Source organism: Crinia signifera, chromosome 12 (assembly GCF_055691185.1).
Source record: "Crinia signifera chromosome 12, ASM5569118v1, whole genome shotgun sequence".
In the NCBI taxonomy this organism is placed as follows: domain Eukaryota; kingdom Metazoa; phylum Chordata; class Amphibia; order Anura; family Myobatrachidae; genus Crinia; species Crinia signifera.
The window spans coordinates 31,769,001-31,788,371 of record NC_139228.1 but is presented as its reverse complement, the minus strand read 5'-3'; the positions used below and the strand labels follow the sequence as shown (position 1 = coordinate 31,788,371).

The 19,371-nt window shown below is 41.9% G+C and overlaps 1 protein-coding gene across 5 annotated transcripts in view; it reads right to left on the bottom strand.

The window, feature by feature from the left end:
• SIPA1L1 (signal induced proliferation associated 1 like 1) overlaps positions 1–19,371 on the bottom strand; it is a 205,250-nt gene that overhangs the window by 46,673 nt on the left and 139,206 nt on the right. For all 5 annotated transcript variants that reach the window (XM_083166408.1, XM_083166412.1, XM_083166409.1 and 2 more), the window contains 2 exons: positions 3,242–3,416; positions 102–205 (listed from right to left, as the gene is read on the bottom strand). In XM_083166408.1, the coding sequence (XP_083022534.1) occupies positions 102–205; positions 3,242–3,416 (279 nt within the window). The remainder of the gene's footprint in view (positions 1–101; positions 206–3,241; positions 3,417–19,371) is intronic.

Here is a 19,371-nt window from a genome sequence, read left to right as displayed (position 1 = left end):
GACTGAACACAGAAAGTCACAAACTTAACCAGTCTTCCTTAAAACAATCTTTATCCATCAGCATTATTCTGCGTACGAGCTCAAACAAAAAGGTATCTTACCTGTTGCTTGTTGTTTGGGGTATATGGCAGCATGGTAGAGACATGAAACATGATCTCGTAATCCTTATATGTAGTGTAAAGGGAATGGGTACCAGTAGAATCGGCTGTTAACATAATAAAAGGTTAAACTATTAATAAGATGGAGACAAACAAATGACGTAGTATACATAGTAACTACATAGTATTTTCACGTTATATCTGGTAGCTTAAATAGAGTATGGTATGCATTAGCTATAGACCACACATTGTATACCATGCTTCTAAAATAATTTGAATTGAGTCACATAACCAAAGGCACACTGTATCCACTTACCCTGACTGTGGCAGGGAGGTGCTAAATGGGTCCACACACGGGGCTATTTCAGGGCATTTTCTGTCCAGACTATGGCCCTCCAGCTGTTGTGAAACTACACATCCCAGCATGCCTTTCAATACATTTAGCATTCCCTAGAAGCAAAATTGTGGCAATGCATGATGGGACTTGTAGTTTCACAACAGCTGGATGGCCATAGTTTGGGCATGCCTGGTTTAGAAAATGCCACTACATTGCTCCGTGTGTAGGGGCGTTAGCGATGTGTGGCCCCATGTGTCGCTATCGCCCAGCAATTAATATCCAGCATGCTGGATAATCTATAATCGCCAGACAGGGACAGTGTTCTCACCGGAGAACACTCGCCCTTACAGATCGCTCAGCGACACATTGCTGTGTGCTGAGCATTCTGACTGATCCAGTGTCGCTCAGAATGCTCAGAAACTCTCCTTGTGTGTAAGGACCCATTCAAACTCATCGACTGTGCAATGGATTAATAATTGTGCCATGATTTAACCAACTTTGTAGCCATGAGAAATTGGTCAATGATGCAACATGGAAAAGAGATTTTTCACAGTCCTTTGTTTATTTTAATTCATTCTTGATACAACCATTATAAAGTCTATCAATGCTTCCCTTTTATCATTGTATGCCTATTGTTTTTAGAGTTGCACCCACACTGCTCTGGTCTTCCAATCATGTCAATACAGACTATAGACACAGTTTTAACAAAAACACTGGCAAGTAGATGATCTATTTCAAACTCAGAAATGTGATTTGCATTTCCTAAAATCCAGACATTTAAAATACATCTGGTGAAAGTAATTATTCAGTACATCTAATCCATGGAGGATTATGGGGCAACATGCAATGGAAGCAGCATGTTCCCCTTAAACACTGGCGTCACGAGCATGGAACTATTGGGTAACCCTAAGCAAAGCAAGCGCACAACTCTAAATCAAGCAAACTGTGTCCCTGAAATCCCCCTGTGTGTATGCCCCATTAGTCGTATGTGTCAATCTTCAGCTTTAAGTGAAGATATTCCTAATTTCTCACAAATTCTAGCCACGGTGCACCACTACCATCATGGTTGAAGTTTTGGAACGGTCCTGCATAATTAGAAAGCATTATAAAAGGTTAGAAAATTGTGTGCACACACACACACACACACACAACATGGGGGATCGCATTACTTGCTTCAGCAGCAAATACTGTAAGAGGCAGGTTCGCTTTGTTCCATAAACCGTAAATCTACCTACTTCTGTACAGTGTGTCTAGATTTTGCAGCTGCAGTATTTTGTTGCCAGGAAAGGGGAATTAAAACATGGTTGCTCAACGATGAGCTGTTCCAAATGTGTGCTGGACCATGCTTAAATCTTGCTGCAGAGACCAGCCGCACAATCATTTCAAGTTTCCAATACGCTGAATCGACAGAGCTACATGCCAGGGAATACTTTCTGGAACAATGAATCATTTCTTTCTGACGGTGGTCTACCATTCGTAGACAGATAAGGAGGCCTTATTTTGCATTCCCAATGAGTCAGGTGAAGATAAATACTTCTGCAGCTCTAGAGAAAGCTCAACGGTTTTCTAACTCTCCTTTGGTAAAGCAGCACGAGCACTGAATGAGTTTCATTCATTCTTTAATTATTCTGGTAATCCATCAATACAACTATACTGTCCAACAGTTTCCCTATTACCAGCAAATCAGTTGGCTAGGCTTCTAGCAAAGACACTCAACATGGTTCCACTGTACCCTCTTAGTGCCATTACTGAATGTTGATAGGTGGGAGGGAAAAGAGATTAGGGTATCACTTACTCTTACTACTAAGTGTTATTCCTATGCTATGTTTTGATTGGTTAATGTCAGAGTGCTGCAATCTCTATTAAATAGCTGCTAAAATGGTTTTGAGTCTACATACACCTATCATATCTCTGAGTAGCTCCATTTAGTGTATCATGGACTTGGTGAATTAGCAGCTCTTTGAGGGAGAGAGGAGGCCACTGCCAGAGCCATCTACAGTACGAGGAGATTCCATGTCAGAGCCAATGATGTGGACCGTGCATACACAAAACCCCGGCTTCAATTGACTGCATCGGCTAAAGCCTACAGAAACCAGGTAGGGCTGCAGGAAAGGAAGGGAGTGGCTTCACACAGGAAGAACACTCTGCTAATTGCAGCTGGGACTGGCAGTCTCAGAGGGAGAAAACCCCTCCCAATGGGGCTTCCCATTCTGGGAGTGAAAGGCAGCTAGAACTTCCAAAGGGATGTCCCTGCCAGTCACAGCGTAACCAGTGCAGTCTCAGACTGCAACTAGCTCACTGAGGTGGCGGATGTTACTTGGGAGTGGCAAATCCCAGATCCTATATGTAAAACCCGTACACTATATGTAAACTAAAAAGCGGCACAGTGTAGGAAAATGTAGAAAAACTGAGAAAAAAGGGCACAGCTAGGATTAAAAGGCAAAAAAAAGGTCTGATACAAATGACCTAAAACGCAAAAGTCAGATCTGATGAGTAACCTGCACCACGCATATGCTTCATTTGTGTCCGTATATCAATTACTTGTGAGAAAACTAATTCCAAGTACCTAGAACCCTCCATACAGTATATGGTAAGACAGATGAAATATTACCTATTAAGGGCAATGTCAACTTTTTAAATACTAATATACAATACTATATTTGTCGTACATATCAAACTGCCTGGTGTTTTTGGAAGGTTGCTCTAGTCATTCATAGATTGCGTAATAAAATTTATTATTAAAAGAAAATGCTAAATACAGCGCAGTATTATTCCTGCTGAAGTGAAGGTAGCGGTTTATACTTACTTTTGGTATCCAGTTGAGCTCTGTACTTTTCAAATCCTTTAAGTCGGACCCGTTCTCCCAGGAGCTGCAGGAATTCCTCGAAGGCTGGCCCTGCTGCCTCATTATTGTACATTTCCTCCTCTGTGCTTTGACTCGCTTTGCAGTACATAATGCCAACCTTTAGCTGGTAGCTTAGCTGTAACAGGACAATTCGATTAGAGAGAGGACCATATAAGTTCACATCTACCATCTGCTTACTGAGTCTCAAGTACAACACAACACAAGCTGCGCGATCCAGCAGCCGCAGTAACCGCTAATACAAAAACACTTTATGAATTATTGGGATGTATCACTTTTATGTCAAGACCTTAGGTGGGCAGTAATGAATCAATTTAGCGACTAATTTATTAAGCCAACACAGGAGTCAGGAACTAAGTATAGACATCGAATGGTGCCAGACACTGTCTAGTGAACAAGCTTTTTTGCGAAACGTACGTTTAGAGAAGCCGATCACGTGGTGCACCGACGTGACCAGCAGAAACGCTGCTGCTCCCCAGGAGAATGGAGATTTGCCGCTCCAGCACACCTGCAGGGGACAAGCTCAGCATCAGCCTGACAAGGGCGGTAATGTATCACAACTCACGGCGGACATAGTCCTTACCGTGGCTTAGCTGCCGCTCCCCAGGAGAACGGAGATTTGCCGCTCCGGCATACTTGCAGGGGAGAAACTCAGCATCAGCCTTACAAGGGCGGTAATGTATTACGATTCACGGCGGACATAGTCCTTACTGTGGCTTATATTCCATCTGTCAATTTTATTCTTGTTCTTAAGTATGAATCGGTGATATGTAAAAGGGATTGATTGATTGCACACATCTCCCTGGCTTGGTGGTGCCGAAAGGCATTGATCGGCTAAAAAAGCATCAAGTTAGGGGGACATTGCATGATTTACCTGTGTACCCGACCTAACACATGTAGATTTAAATTGTTGAGTTACACTAATAGGGGTGTTTCTACAGGTGTGGATTCAGGTGAAGATTCACCAATAGTATAGGGGTGAAAATAGCAATGTTACTGGAATAACGGCTAAATATTTTAACACTGTATAGAAACGCTATCTGTAAGGGGCATATCTTGCATTGACCACTATTGTAGCAAAGGGCCAATCACAGGATTTGTCTGGCCAAAAAAGAGTATATAGCTACTTTATAAAATCTGTATTCCTGCACCAAACTGTGAGAGGCAACATTGTATAACAAAAGCAACTCTCTGATAAAATGTTGATTAAAAGTAGCAAATTCTGCTGCTAAACATTTACTGTGAGAGGCAACATTATATAACAGATATTTTCAGTGTGTGTAGCCTGGTGTGGAAATCAATGTGTGGGAATTTCTGTCCCCTTATCACATGCAAAACTGGTTGTTATGACAATGAGTGGTATTTCATCAATATAGATGTATAGGAGATACAACCAATTGCACTTATAATTGCAGTTAAAATACTGAGAACCATATATTTGTAATATATGACTGCAAGAGTAAAATGTGTAATAATTAAATATAATTTCTCAGGATAAAAACTCCTAAACTGCATAAATCCACCTCCTATTAATACTGCACCCCTATTTGATCTGTATTCATAAGGTGAGTCCACGTCGGATGTATCAGGTTTGCCTACCCTGCAATGCAAAAGTAACAGAGGGGCACCCTGATTTCCCGTCTTAGGGGCCACCTTTCTTTTCTATAACTCTGGAACCATAAATGGACACAGGACTCTCTCACTCCTTGTTCTATGCGAATAAGTAAGACGAGTGAGCAGCAGAAGTACAGTGTACCACAGAGGTTCTAATATTTGTATTTTCAATCTACATGAAATTTGATACTATCCCTTTACCTATATTCAAGGAGGGTCAGGGCAGATATACCTGGACTGCCTACCCTGCAATGCCATCAAGCAACAGGGGGACACCCAGGAGATCTGTCTAAAGGGATCATCCTTCTACACTATCCCTCTGGGACTCTGTATGTACACAGGGCTCTCTCACCCCTCGTCCTATACAATAAGCAAGATGAGTGGGCAGCAGAAGTTCTGTAGACATAGAAATCCCAACCTCTCTAAAAAGAAGAATAGAAACAGTGGAGATATTATGGTGACCCATGATTAAATCCTTAACACTAATCGATGAGTGAAAGCAACCAACACTGGCACACGACCAAGTGTAAGGAAATATGAAGGTCACTTTTATATCAGAATTTTTCTGATCACCATGAGTCCTAATATCTATACCTAACCCAGTAGGTTATTAATAAATATTCGCAATTAAGGCACAAATACAGAAATATCCATATTTCTTTGCCCTGTCTTTCCCTCTTTCCCCTTTATTTTTCCCTCCCTCCTTCCTGTTGGCAGTAATGTGTGGGACCATATACAACTAACTAATTAACCTAATATGTTTTTGCAGTAAGACATAATACTTTGAGGGAGTCTAGCGTGCACCCCACTCGAGTTTCTTTTTTCTCTTGTTTTGGTTAAATGTAATCAGGTATAACTCGGGGGTGCACCACTGTCCGTCACATAAAAAACACATACGGGGTGATTGACCCACATGTGAAATAAGTGACCAACAAGGAGCAAGTCTCCTAAGGCCAGTTTTGATTTCCCTCATATATGACATAATCAATACAACAAATACGTGTCTATACTAGTGCGAGTCCCCAATCTTTTATTTTTTCGAATTATTGGGATGTATCACTTTTATGTCAAGACCTTAGGTGGGCAGTAATGAATCAATTTAGCGACTAATTTATTAAGCCAAAACAGGAGTCAGGAACTAAGTATAGACATCGAATGGTGCCTTGATGTAGCATGGATACTTTCATTCGATTGAAGAAGACATTGGCCAACCGCAATCGATGACCACACAATCACCACCAATGTTGAGAAATGTGCAGCCTACAGAAGACTAGCCCACTCTTTCAGGAGCCTTGAAGAACCCCATAAAATTCTAGATTCTCACAGACATTCCAGAAGAGTTGGCAAGCATGCTGCACGTAAAACTACAAACTATAATTGGGTTTTCTGGATGTGATAATACATCATGTAAAACCATGAAAGTAACAAATTAAAATAAAAAAATAATAGTAAACAGGTCATGAGGTAACTTAGACTGATGTAAAAAAAATACATCCCAGCTGTTTTTGCACATCAAATATCCAAGTCTGCTACTGCCTTGTATAACAATGTAGGACAGCACATGTCTATGCCGATATTGCACTACTATTTACACAGCCTACGGCCAGACACCTACCCTACCCACACCCCCAGATTATATTGGTACAGTATGTAGTTTTTGGGCAAATGTGAATGACCTATCCTCCGAATCATGAAGTGTGTACCAACAATTGCACTCTCATGTGGGTCATTAACCATATCTTTTGGTTGACATGGCATTGCACATCACACCATTGTTCCACGGGCGGCGTGATAGGTTGGCCGGGAACACATTGTTCTTATGCGCATCCGGCCTAACTGAAAGGGCGATTGCTTTCTACACCACTTTCCAGTTTTACGGAAGCATTATAGATCCCGTTGCGGGCTACATCAATAGTCATGGTGGAGAAACGAACCTTTACCAAGCCAATATCAATACAAAGCGGAAACGATTTCATGGAAACTGGGACAGAGCCCACTTCTTGACTGGCCTGTACATAAAAAGTCTATTTATAATAGAGCGGGCAGACAGTCAGAGCTCATATAGCAACATTTACATCTCATGGTCAAAATACATTTACTTTAAAGTCAAGAATCATTATCAGGGCCTATTAGGTTATATCATTTGACAATTAAATAACTTTCATATGATCTAAATACTGAAGAAGAATTTAATGTTTAACTTACACATGTATATAATGGTCACACTAATTATTGTACATTATGTCACTTAATTTTAAACGTTAAAGCGGTTATGCTCTGTCGAAATCTGTATAAAACCATTAATGTAAGTCAATTTTCCCATTTCCAAAAAACAATCTTATAAAATAAACGCTATAGCCTAACAGTTTCTATAGCCTGTTATACCTGAAGCTCTTCTCTTGCCTACACATGCTGAAGACGACCAATCTGAAGATCGAGCCAAGAGTTATGAACATGCTGCCTATCAACTAGTACTGGGACAGAACACTCTAGAGTACGCCAACCTGTGGTTCTCCAGGTGTTGTGAAATTAGTTATCCCAGCATGCCTTGCCACAGTTTTAGCACGCATACCAAAACTGTAGCAAGGTATGCTGGGACTTGCAGTTTCACGACAGCTGGATAGCAACAGGTTGACCAGGCCTGGTCTCAAGTCCTCGGTCCAGCCCATGTATGTGTGCACATGGCAGGAACACAGTACAATTAGACATTCAGATCTCTGTACGATTGTAACACTGATTTGGCTAGAAAGCGTATTTCATAATTATGTATTTATTTACAGTTTTTTTTATATAGCGCACACATATTCCACAGCGCTTTACAGAGTATAGTTGAACATTCACATCAGTCCCTGCCCCAGTTGAGCTTACAATCTATATTCCCTATCACATGAACACGCACACATTTTTTTTTAAGGTTCATTTTTGTTAGGAGCCAATTAGCCTACCAGCATATTTTTGGATTGTGGGAGGAAACCGGAGTTCCCGGAGGAAACCCATACAAGTACGGGGAGAATATACAAACTCTGCACAGTTAGAGCCATGGTGGGAATCGAACCCATGCCCTCAGCGCTGTGCGGCAGTAATGCTAACCATTCCACCGTCCGTACTGCCCATAATGGAACAGAATACACAAAATCACAAGCTCGCTTAACCCTTTAAGTGCCACCATCTCTGTGAAAGATGTGCAAAATATCCACTAAAAAGTGTCGCTCACATTTGTTATATAAATTCAAATAAAAAATGTTATGATGTGAAAAAAGATATTTCCTTTATAAAGGTAAAACATTACAGGTCATTATGATGAATAAAAAGATTTGCTTGGCAATTTGCACACCTATTTTGACAAATTCCTTTGGCACTCAAACGTTTAAAGCCCTTTAAAACATTTCAAGACGGTCACACACCACATTAAATCTGGAAATAAACTCAAGAAACTGCTGACTGTCTACGGTATATTTCTGTATAGAAATCTGTAATTCCCCATGCACAGTAAATAAGCAAGACGTGAGCTATGCTGTGTGTGGCTAATTGAAGGGCAGCTAGTTCATTTGTGTGTCATGAAGAGACAGAAATGGGAGAATAATTTGCTCAAAGCTTAGGAGGCTGTGGGAGTTCCTACAAATTTCATTGCGATTGAAAGGATAGGTCAGAGGTCAGTCTATAAATAACACTCAAATGGATCTGACAATGCTTTAGCATTACTGGAAATCATTACACTATTGTAAAAGTGTGTTAGTTAATCACAACTTAAAGAATTTGTTTGCCAGTTACGTCCATTAACAGCTGCATATGCATTAGCGACAATTAATGATGTGAGAAATTGCTGGCCTGAAAACCGCTCAGCGCATACACACTGACAGATTTTCCCTCTGCATAGTTCCTGTAGTTAGAGGAAATGCCTTTTTGGTAGCTGCTGACAATATAAAATTATTTATATGTACAGGTTGAGTATCCCGTATCCGAATATCCATTATCCGAATTATTCCGAAATACGGACATTCCAGAAAGTGAAAAAAAAATTTTTTTTTGCTAAAAACTCACTGGGGACATTTGTAACAGCATCACTGGGGACATCATATGTAACTGGCACTATATATGTGCAAGACAATGATTGCTTGGCATTCAAATTCAGTGCTACGTTTTGAAACCTTGTTTTTTGAACAATTAAAATATACTGTATTTGTGTGTATTTTATGTGGTAATAAAATATATTTGTGTGTATATTATGTGTTTATACAGCATAAATGCAAGATACTTCAAAATACTTCATTGAAATATTAAAATATTCCAAAATACGGAATAATCCGTTATCCAAAATTCTCCTGGTCCCGAGCATTTTGGATAAGGGATACTCAACCTGTATTGAAGATGATATTTCCCATTAATACTGACACTAATGATATATTTTCAACAGACTGTGCACAATACAGAGGTGTTTCACATACACCTAGCCTCCTTTCATGTTAAACAGCGCTTCTAGTCCCGACGGGTTTCTTTTTTTGCAACTTTTTCAATTATATAGCACTTTACAGTGTTTGTAAATTGGTGCGAATAGGATGCACAAGCAGCTCTGTTGAATCAAATGATTCAGCATGTGACTTCGGCTGCATTCGCATAAGAAATGCTATGTTACATGGTTTTCCAGGAAAACACTGTAAAGTAACGTTCCATTTCTTATGCAGGCACTCACAGACTATAGACACCCCATTTTGCAAATAAGAAGCTATTTAATGGAAAAAGTCACAGAAACTGAATTCTCACGGAACAGAGTCACACGGAGCTACGAGGTTATGTAGAACTCACGGAGGATAGATCAATGTGGATACATCTATACATGCAGCAAAGAGAGGAATATGCAGAATTGAACACAAATCCGCTGTGATTATACCTGCACTACACACCTGGAGAAAAATGCTTGAATTTGCCTATATGCAGAGTTGATTGTTACTATACGAAGGTGAAGCCCCTTCCATATGTTCCGCATCAAGGTGAGCACCAACAGTTCATCCAAGAACCACCGCTATCCTTGCCACAAGGAACCAGACAAGTTCAAAATTCAGTACGATGTTATGCTGAATACTACAGCAAAATCCAACTGTGCATGTGTTTGCAAACAACAGTCGTCCACCAAAAGTTTCCTGCATCGATCTCTGGAGAGCACGGAACAACTGGCAGTATTCCTGGTCACAATGTGCCACGCTGGAACTGCACAGCGCAGCCTTTACTTATAAATATAGCACTCCTATGCTCCAAAGATAACCGGAAAGATTTATCAAAGCTTGGAGAGAGATCAAGTATTAACCAATCACCAACTGTCATTTTTTAAGACTGGGTTTTAAAAAGGACAGGAGCTGATTGGTTGGTATTTCTCTCCAAACTTTGATAGTTTCCCCCCATGGTAAAAAAACAAAACTAAACTAGTGGAGGGGTGGATCCATGTGCCCAAAGTTACAAGGATTTAGCAATGATTGTTTTATAATAAGGTTATTGATATTTTAAATATATTCAGATGATATTCACATTATAAAGAAACCAACTGTATAGGATTTCCCCATTACTGAACATGGTGGCCAAGCTGAAGCCAATCGTTCATTTTTAAAGTTTCTCTTAAAAGAACAAAAATATATAATTATTATATAAATATATAATATATATATATATAATTTTGAATCCTACAAGATGGTCCTGGTTCTATTCAAGTATTCATCTTCGTCACAATCAACAGATGGAGCGGCTCCCAACTGAGGCCTGAAGCGATTTGGGGAGCTTTCACTTTGTGTTTTGCATGTGGTTGCCCAGGACACGCACAGCATGGTCAGATGCAGCAATTTTAACTTGGGGTCTTTAAAACGTCTCACTGATAATTCATTCATTGCCCTTAGCTGCTAAGCCCCACGCATAGAATTAGGATTGCAGACCCCTGGTCGGCACACAAATTTTCTTTGTCCTCTTGTAAATTTTACTCCTTTATGGTGACAAGTCCCATAAGTAGTAGTAATTGTACTAGCATGGGGTCCTTCTTTTGCAAAAACACATTCTGGCCAGCTATTTTATGGTTATTCACTGCCATCTGTTTTTCTAATAAGTCACGTTTATTGGTTGGTAGGAGGCAGCAGGTTTCCCTAGTCACGGCAAGGAGAAGTTATCGAGACGGCATGCAGTCAGCTTTCTGGCAGTTAGAATGCCGGTGATCAGTAAACCGATGCCAGCATACTGACTGCTGTCATAAGACCGGCGCTGGAACACTGAATTGATCAGGATGCCGATGCTGCAATCGATTTGCATACGCAAACACCCGGAGCGAATGCCTTCAGTGAGTCTCAATTTTGACTGGGAGTTCATAACAGTCCGGGGGTGGTCGCTGGGGTCCGCATGCCAACAAAAACTGTTGCCCGCACCCATGGAAACGCTGGGCAAACACCTGCGGATGCAGGCATGCCTCTACCTACTTGGGACAGGTAGACGAAGTCACATGACGCCAGCGCCTGCCCCCAATACCCACAAGAATGGCCAGGATAGAAGTAAGCCCAGGGTTACTTTTATCTACCAAGAGAGGAGAAATCATTTGATAGTGAGTAACCACTGAATGATTTCTCCTGTGTCCTGATGAATGAAAAATGGATCTGTAAGCGTAAACATCTGCTCGCATTGTAGCGCGGTGATTCGGCCGGAGGCGGGGTGTGTGTTTTCAGTGGAGCAGTATTTACCTGCTCGCTAGGCAGCAAATATACACAGAAAATATTCGCGGCCAAGCAAGCAGGCCTGAATCACCCACTAGCAAGCAGACATGAATCATCCCCTAATAAGCAGGCCTGTTCATTATTTTGGAAAGCTATTTAGCACCTGCTTAAAACAACTATTCCGTACTTTATAAAAAGGTGTGCAGATATTACATTTAAGTTATTCAAAAAGGTGGACGAATATCTGTATACTGTATATGACAAAATGTAACAGGAGTGGGTGTGGGTTTATTTATCGTGCGTAAACCAGCCACTTGGGTTAGCCGGACTTTTAAATTCAAACTTGCTTCATCGCCAAGTAACTTCAGAAATGTCAAGATAACGAAAAGATAAAAAACTCTTGCAGTGCAAGCGAACTCAGGAAGGTAAAGGGACAGACGGATGAGGGATTAAGAGTTCAATTTTTTTAGCACAAATTGTTTACACGTACTAAACTTTATTTACATCTCTACTCAAAATTACGGAGTCTGGCGCCAGGTTTCCCTGGCATGCAGGAAAAATGTTACAGAGCTAATTTCGGCACTTGTAGGAGATAGGAGACACACAAAAGGGATAGTTCTGGGGCCTACTATCTATTTGTAAAGAACACATACATATTAGAACAGACACAGACATTTTCAATGTCCAGGAATGTAAGATAGGAAGAACTGAGTGTGTCAATAAAGGAAACCACACACGATTTTATTTTCATTTGCCAAAATTTCTAAGGAAATAGTCGCTAAGAAAGAGTTGCTTTCATGCAGATTATTCAGTATTAAGCCTTTACGGGAGAACAAGTGAGTATCTATGTTCTGAGAAATGGGGATGTTGGTTCTGCATTTAAAAATAGGCTGTTAGTGGTTTGAATTGGATCAATAAAAATGTAGCATTACTATGAATATCCTCTATTTACAGCTTACCACAAGGACACCACAGCGCCTTACGGAGTACATAAACAGAATAAAAAAATTAAATGACTTACAATACAAAATAATGCTCGACAAGGACATACTGTTCGGAGCTTTTGAATCTGTGCCGAATTTTTCGCCAGGCGCAGAAATAGCAAATTTTGCCCGTTTTTATGGCGATTTAGAGTCGCACTATTCAAACTCCGTGCCAATTTTTTTGCCTGGGTGAAAAATCCGGCGCGGGCAAAAACCACACGGATTAGCAAATTTGCTGGCGATCCACATTTTCAGTTGCATTTGCTGGCATTTTCACCATGCCAATTCGACAAAAAAAAAAAAAACGTGAAAAAGGTATGGACAAAAACTTACTAAAAAATGTCGGCAAATTTTTCTGATCGGAGAATGATTGCAAGGCAAGGATTGAATAAACCCCCTCCCCATGTAGAAATATTGCAGTATCAGTAATCATAGCACTCAAATAAGCAGCAAGGTGGCAGCAACCAAGAGTTAGTTACTGCCCTGATAATAAAAGTAGGGGAAGGATAGGGGCACGAGGAAGGGTCCCCTGCATGTAAGAGCTTGCACTCTAAAAGGGGAGAGGCTGACAAATAGGTGACATATGTGGTATAGACTGTGAGGAAGGAGCAGTGGGTTAGGATGGCACTGAGGAAGAAGTGGAGCTTGAGAGCCTTTTGCAGTTTTGAGAAGGTGTAGAGTCTTTCAGGGAGAGACATTGGGAGCAGCACAGGAGGTAGCATTCAGTTGGCATAAATGTAAGGTAGCAATCCGCACGAATGCGACGCGGCATACAATGTCAGAGTTCCCACTAGGCACATGTCTGGGGGCACTGAAACAGGCTTGGGAGGGAAGCGGTACATCTGTCAGAACAGACTCAGGTCTACAGTCATTAGGTCGACCCCGGAAGGTCGACTGTCCCCAAGTTTGACAGGGTTAAAGGTCGACATGGCTCAAGGGCGACATGGGCCAAGGTCGACATGGCTCAAGGTCGACATGGGCCAAGGTCGACATGGGCCAAGGTCGACAGTCATTAGGTCAACATGAGTTTTTCACTGTTTTTTTTACCCGAATGTCGACACAGTTGACATGGACACAGTTTGAGTCGAACCGCAGCCCCTCGCAGTGCTTCGCTCGGCACACTATTTTATTCTCCCACCATGCCCTAGTGGATGGTAGGGCATGAAATACCACCTGTCGGCACATGTCGGCTCAAAAAACTGTGAAAAACTCATGTCGACCTAATGACTGTCGACCTAAAACCATGTCAACCTTGGCCCATGTCGACCTTGAGCCATGTCGACCTTGGGGACAGTCGACCTTCCGGGGTCGACCTAATGACTGTGGACCTAAGTCTGGTCTGACAGATGACCATTTCCCCTTGGGAGCAGGGGGCTGAGCTACACGAGAACAATCAAGGCTGCTGTCAGGAAGAGAGACACAGACCGAAAGAGATAGAGAGCGAAAAAGAGAGAGAGGTGGCGCTACTGTAGATCCACCAGCAAGAGTCTGTTGGAACTACCCTGCTGCTTGTAAGGTATATGTATCTGTTTGCAGTGTATGTGTGTACTGTGAGCAGTAGGGTGCAGTGTGCAAGTGGGGAGAAGGGGGTGATGTATGGTGTAGTAAGCCGCCGATGTAAGCAATGTGAGCAGCAGGTGGGTAGTGAGGGGTGGGGGGGGAGCAGTGAAGCAGTATGGGTGTGATAGGAGTGATGTGGATTCATTAGAGAAGACAGAGAGAGCAATCAGAGGTAGGACAGCCAGTAGATGGCAGCATAATGCAAACCGTGGTAATTTATAATTTGAAGGAGGAGAGGGTGGTCCATAGGGTCAAAAGCCATGGAGAAGTCAAGAAGAATAAGAAGAGAGTAGCAGCCTTTGGATTTTGAAGCAAGATCATTGCTGACTTTTGTAAGGGCAGTTTTAGTGGACAGTTATACCCCTTTTACACCCAAATCCCGGATCCGACCTGGTATTTGGAACACGGATCCAAGCAAGGTCGGATCCAGGATTTGCACCGTTTACACTGCGGTGCCTACCTGCAGTGTGAATGGGGGCGGCGCTTGGAGATGACATTATATCCAAGCGACAGGACCAGTAATTACCCAGTCGGGACCGCTGAGAGCAATCCCAGCATCAAGGTAAGCTGCTGGGCAGCCCCCAGCCCCCGTCTGCACACAGGCATTCATTCACCTCCTCCTTGCCTCCACCGCTGTCTGAAGAGTACAGCAGACAGCAGCGGAGGCTGTGTGTGCCCCCCGTCCAACCTCCATGTTGACAGCAGGACGCTGCGGTCCACAGGTTGGGCTTTCCCCATTGCTGTAAATGGGAGCTGGGTCGGATGACCCGGTGTACCCGTTTACACTGCCCTCTACCCAGGTCCTGCAAGTGTTCTACTCTGGTCAGGACCTGGGTAGAATTCATTTGTAAAGGGACACAGGTTAACCCCTTCTAGAAAAAGCATAATGTATTAGAAACAAAATTATTTGTCTATACTAGAATATATGCATCTAATAAAACAAAACTCCAGTTTCCGAAAGTAAAATCAGACTAATTGCTTTAATGAGTAAACAACACACTCAAGTTCACCAGTAAATAATGACTTAGCCAATGTGTGGTGAACCACCTCTGACTCACTGATTCAGACGAAGTATGTAAGTATAACAGCTGTTTATATAATGGCTCAATATGTTACAGGAAATCGCCTCCCCTTTATTTAATTAATATCCCAAACTAATAATAGGATGTTTAATAATAATACTCTATTTTCATGCTGTCGTGCCAGAATTAGATGCACTTAGGGCTCGTTCGCCCCCAACTGCCTTTACGGCATTTTTTCCTTCCAAAGTAAGAGAAGTGCATTGCAAACAAAATGAATGGTTTCCTATAAGTTAATTTTCCCTATTGAGGACTAAAATGTAAAACAGACTTCCGGTACTATAGAGTGTATTTAAGCATATTTATTACCATTTATTTATAAAATATCCATATATAAAAGCCAGCACCCACAGACTCCTTAAAAAACAACTTTCAGAAATATACATGATGTCATCATTTCGTTTTATTTCAGTCATCGACATGAATATATACAAAAAAGAAGATCCATATACTGTTCCCAACATCCAGAAAATGCATAGATGTTTCCTGGATAACCAATGTACATGTTCTCATCCAACATTCACTTAAAAAAACTTCCTCCTTGGTTCAGGTCCACAGGAGAAATACGGCAAACGTGGACCATTAACGAGTTTGCCTCAACCAGGGCCTATCTTGCTTCCCAAGATATTGCTCACAGTGCAATCTGTTTGGTGGATGCCCAAATTTACTGACCTGTTTCTAGTGCCCTATTTACACACATAGGTTTCTTTGAATCTTCTATGGCCTGAAACAAATGTAGTTGACCGTTTTGCAAAAGCAGCACATTTTTAAGGAGCTTTCTTTCTGAAATGACTTTACTATCGGTAGAAAACAGATCGGTAGACATTAGCAGGTGTCCATGAAACAGAGTACACCCGACTCGTGTTACATTACCACCCTGGGACAGAAAGTAACAGAAGATAATAAACAGAGAATTATAAACGGTACTTATGTAGTATCTGGGCGTCCGATTTAGAAATCGTATCGGATCGCATCGCATCGTATCGCATCGCATGCGACCAAATCGTATGAGATGTGATGGTCAAGATTTTTCCATAGGATTCAATGTTAAAATGGTCTGAGTCCATTTTAACATAGAATTCAATGGGAAAAAGGGGTCCTTTTCCTTTCCCCACTATCCAAGTGGGCATGGAGTTGGATATAAACCTGTGGCGAGCGTAGCGAGCCACCGAGCCCGAAGCGTGGCGAGCGTAGCGAGCCCCGCGAGGGGACACAGAATACTTTTTAAGAAATATGCATCCGCTTGCCACGCTTCGGGCTCGGTGGCTCGCTGCGCTCGCCACGCTATATAAAATCAACTCTATGCCCACTTGGATAGTGGGGAAATGAACAGGACCTTCTTAACATTGAATCCTATGCAAAATCGCATCGAATCGCATCGCATCGCATCTGATTGTATGCCTTAAGGTAAGGCATACAATCACAAAATCGGCAGCCCAGATACTACATAAGTACCTTATAAACTCCTTAAACAGATCAGCCAAGGAAATGATAATATTCAGTGCAGAGAAATATTATTATTCAGAAGTGTATTTATAGATTGTTCCGCTTGCCAATTACATACAGTACTTGGCTAAACAAATTGCAAGGCCAAACCCATGTGAAAGTAGTTACAGTGACACACCTATTACTTTGTAAAGTGTGGGTCATGGGTATGAATGTCTTAAATAACACTCGCATCTGAATAATTGGGGAAGGCAAGTTCAGGCAAGCTGCAGCTCACAAACTGTTCTCAGCATGCCCGCCGTTACAGTGTTCTTGCTGTTGTGTGCCATTCTCCATTTGGACTGCCTTTATAATGTACCAGCGCCTACCTTGTAACAAGGGTCCTGGTCTCTAACAAACTCACATAATCATAACATAAAACGTATAATACAATATATAATGTTATAAACAATAAAGGTGCCCATACACGCTGCGATTATCGCATGCGTTTTGAACTTTTAAAGTTGGATAGAATCGCACCGTGTACCTGCGGGGATGCGATGCGCGTCCCCGCGGGTACAATATTGTAAAGCACAAAAAGTATCTGCAGGCAGTATTTTTTGTGGTACATTGCATCAAATCACTTTTGGAGTACATGCGATGCAATGAGATGTAAATTACTTAACTATAAACTCCAAAAAAAAAAAAAAGGCTAAAATCGCATTGCACCCGCACAGTACAGTAAATCGCATTGCATCGCATCCCCCTTCAAGTGCCAAAATCGCACAGCACAAATGAAGTACAAAACGCACAGCACACATATCGGCACGTGTATGGGCACCTTGACAAAATAAAGAATAAGAAGAAGAAGAAGTAGAAGAATATGGCAGTACGGATGGTGTAATGGTTAGCATTACTGCCTCACAGCGCTGAGGTCATGGGTTCAATCCCCACCATGGCTTTTACTGTGCGGAGTTTGTATATTCTCCCCGTACTTGCGCGGGTTTACTCCAGGTACTCCGGTTTCCTCCCACAGTGCAAAAATATACTGGTAGGTTAATTGGCTCCCAACAAAAATTAACCCTAGAATGTCTGTGTATGCGTGTATATGTGATAGGGAATATAGATTGTAAGCTCCACTGGGGCAGGGACTGATGTGAATGTTCAAAATATTCTCTGTAAAGCGCTGCGGAATATGTGTGCGCTATATATTCTCTGTAAAGCGCTGTGGAATATGTGTGTGCTATATAAGAAACTGTTAATAAAATAAATAAATAATAAATATGGCAGACTCAAATAATAGATAAAAAAAGCCTACTGTGAGGGACTGCTGGAAAAAAAATCCCCCCACTATTAAAAAAAGTTACTTCAAAGATTTTAAAATTTTTGTTTTCAACATTTAATGTTTTAATAACTATTTAACAAAAAAATATGTTGATGAGAACACTGATCCATATTGGAAGAATAGTTATTGGCTATGAAGCCTAATTACAACAAAACAATGAAATGCCAAATTACCGTAAAAATGACCGAACATATCGTAAGACCCCCCCCCATACACTATGCCACTTGAGCTCGATTTCACCCGATTCCGGTGGATCGGGCTGAGAAATCAGGTGAAATCTGCCAAAATCACATGTGTATGACGGAAGTGTATATTGGACCGGAGTCGGAGGTTCATGTGCTGCCCGTCCGAACTCCAACTCGGACCCCCTCCACACGGCGGGGAACGGGATCACATGCGGTACATTACATGGAGAAGGGCTGCATGCAATGTATCGATTACAATCCTGCCTCCAGTGATGCCCCCAGATGGCTTGAGGAGTATCGGTTCCCACCCAGAAACCCCCCCACCCCCTGGAAAAGTCGCAGAGCGCATCCTTCCTAAGCATAATAAAAACGGGATGCAGTTACAATCCCGGCGGTCGGGATCCCGGCGTTCAGAATCCCGACGCCGGAATCCCGACAGCCTAAATGCCGACACTTTCTCCCTCCTGGGGTGTCCACGACACCCCTGGAGGGAGAATAAATTAGTGTGCCGAGCGTAGCGAGGCACTGGGCCCGCTGCGTGGCGAGCGCAGCGAGCCTGCAGGGGGGGGGGGGGCGATCCACGTCCCCCCCTTGTCGGCATTTCGGCTGTCGGGATTCCGGCTTCGGGATTCTGAACGCCGGGATCCCGACCGCCGGGATTCAATACTGAATCCATCAAAACAAGTAATTGGTTAATGCATTGTTACTTTGGTACCCTAGTAATGGGCATTTAAACTCTACCTATGACATGCAGATACACATTTAACAACCAATGCCGCCATGGTTGGATGTTAAGCAGTTAATACACAGGAATGGATTTCATTCTGCTTGGATGAAAAAGAAAGAAAAAAAAAGACATTCTCCTTGGACTCAATCTTTTGTACCTTCAAAAAATATATATTCCTAATTTCCAAACTGTACAGTTCTGCCCAGAAAGTATTGATCTCTGGTAATATTTAGTTTCAGAGCACATCTGTGTCTGATCAGACAGGATCACACAGCTTGCAATGGTCCTAGTCAGGCACAAATATACTGTAACAAAAACATCCATTTAACCTGAGGTTCCCATGAAGACATATTGGATCACCACTGGACAAGTCCAGGTGTCACCAAGACATTGTGCGTACACCAATATACAAACAATACAAACAATTCTACATACAGTATGTAGAGCACACCACTTATGTATTTCCTGCAATAGC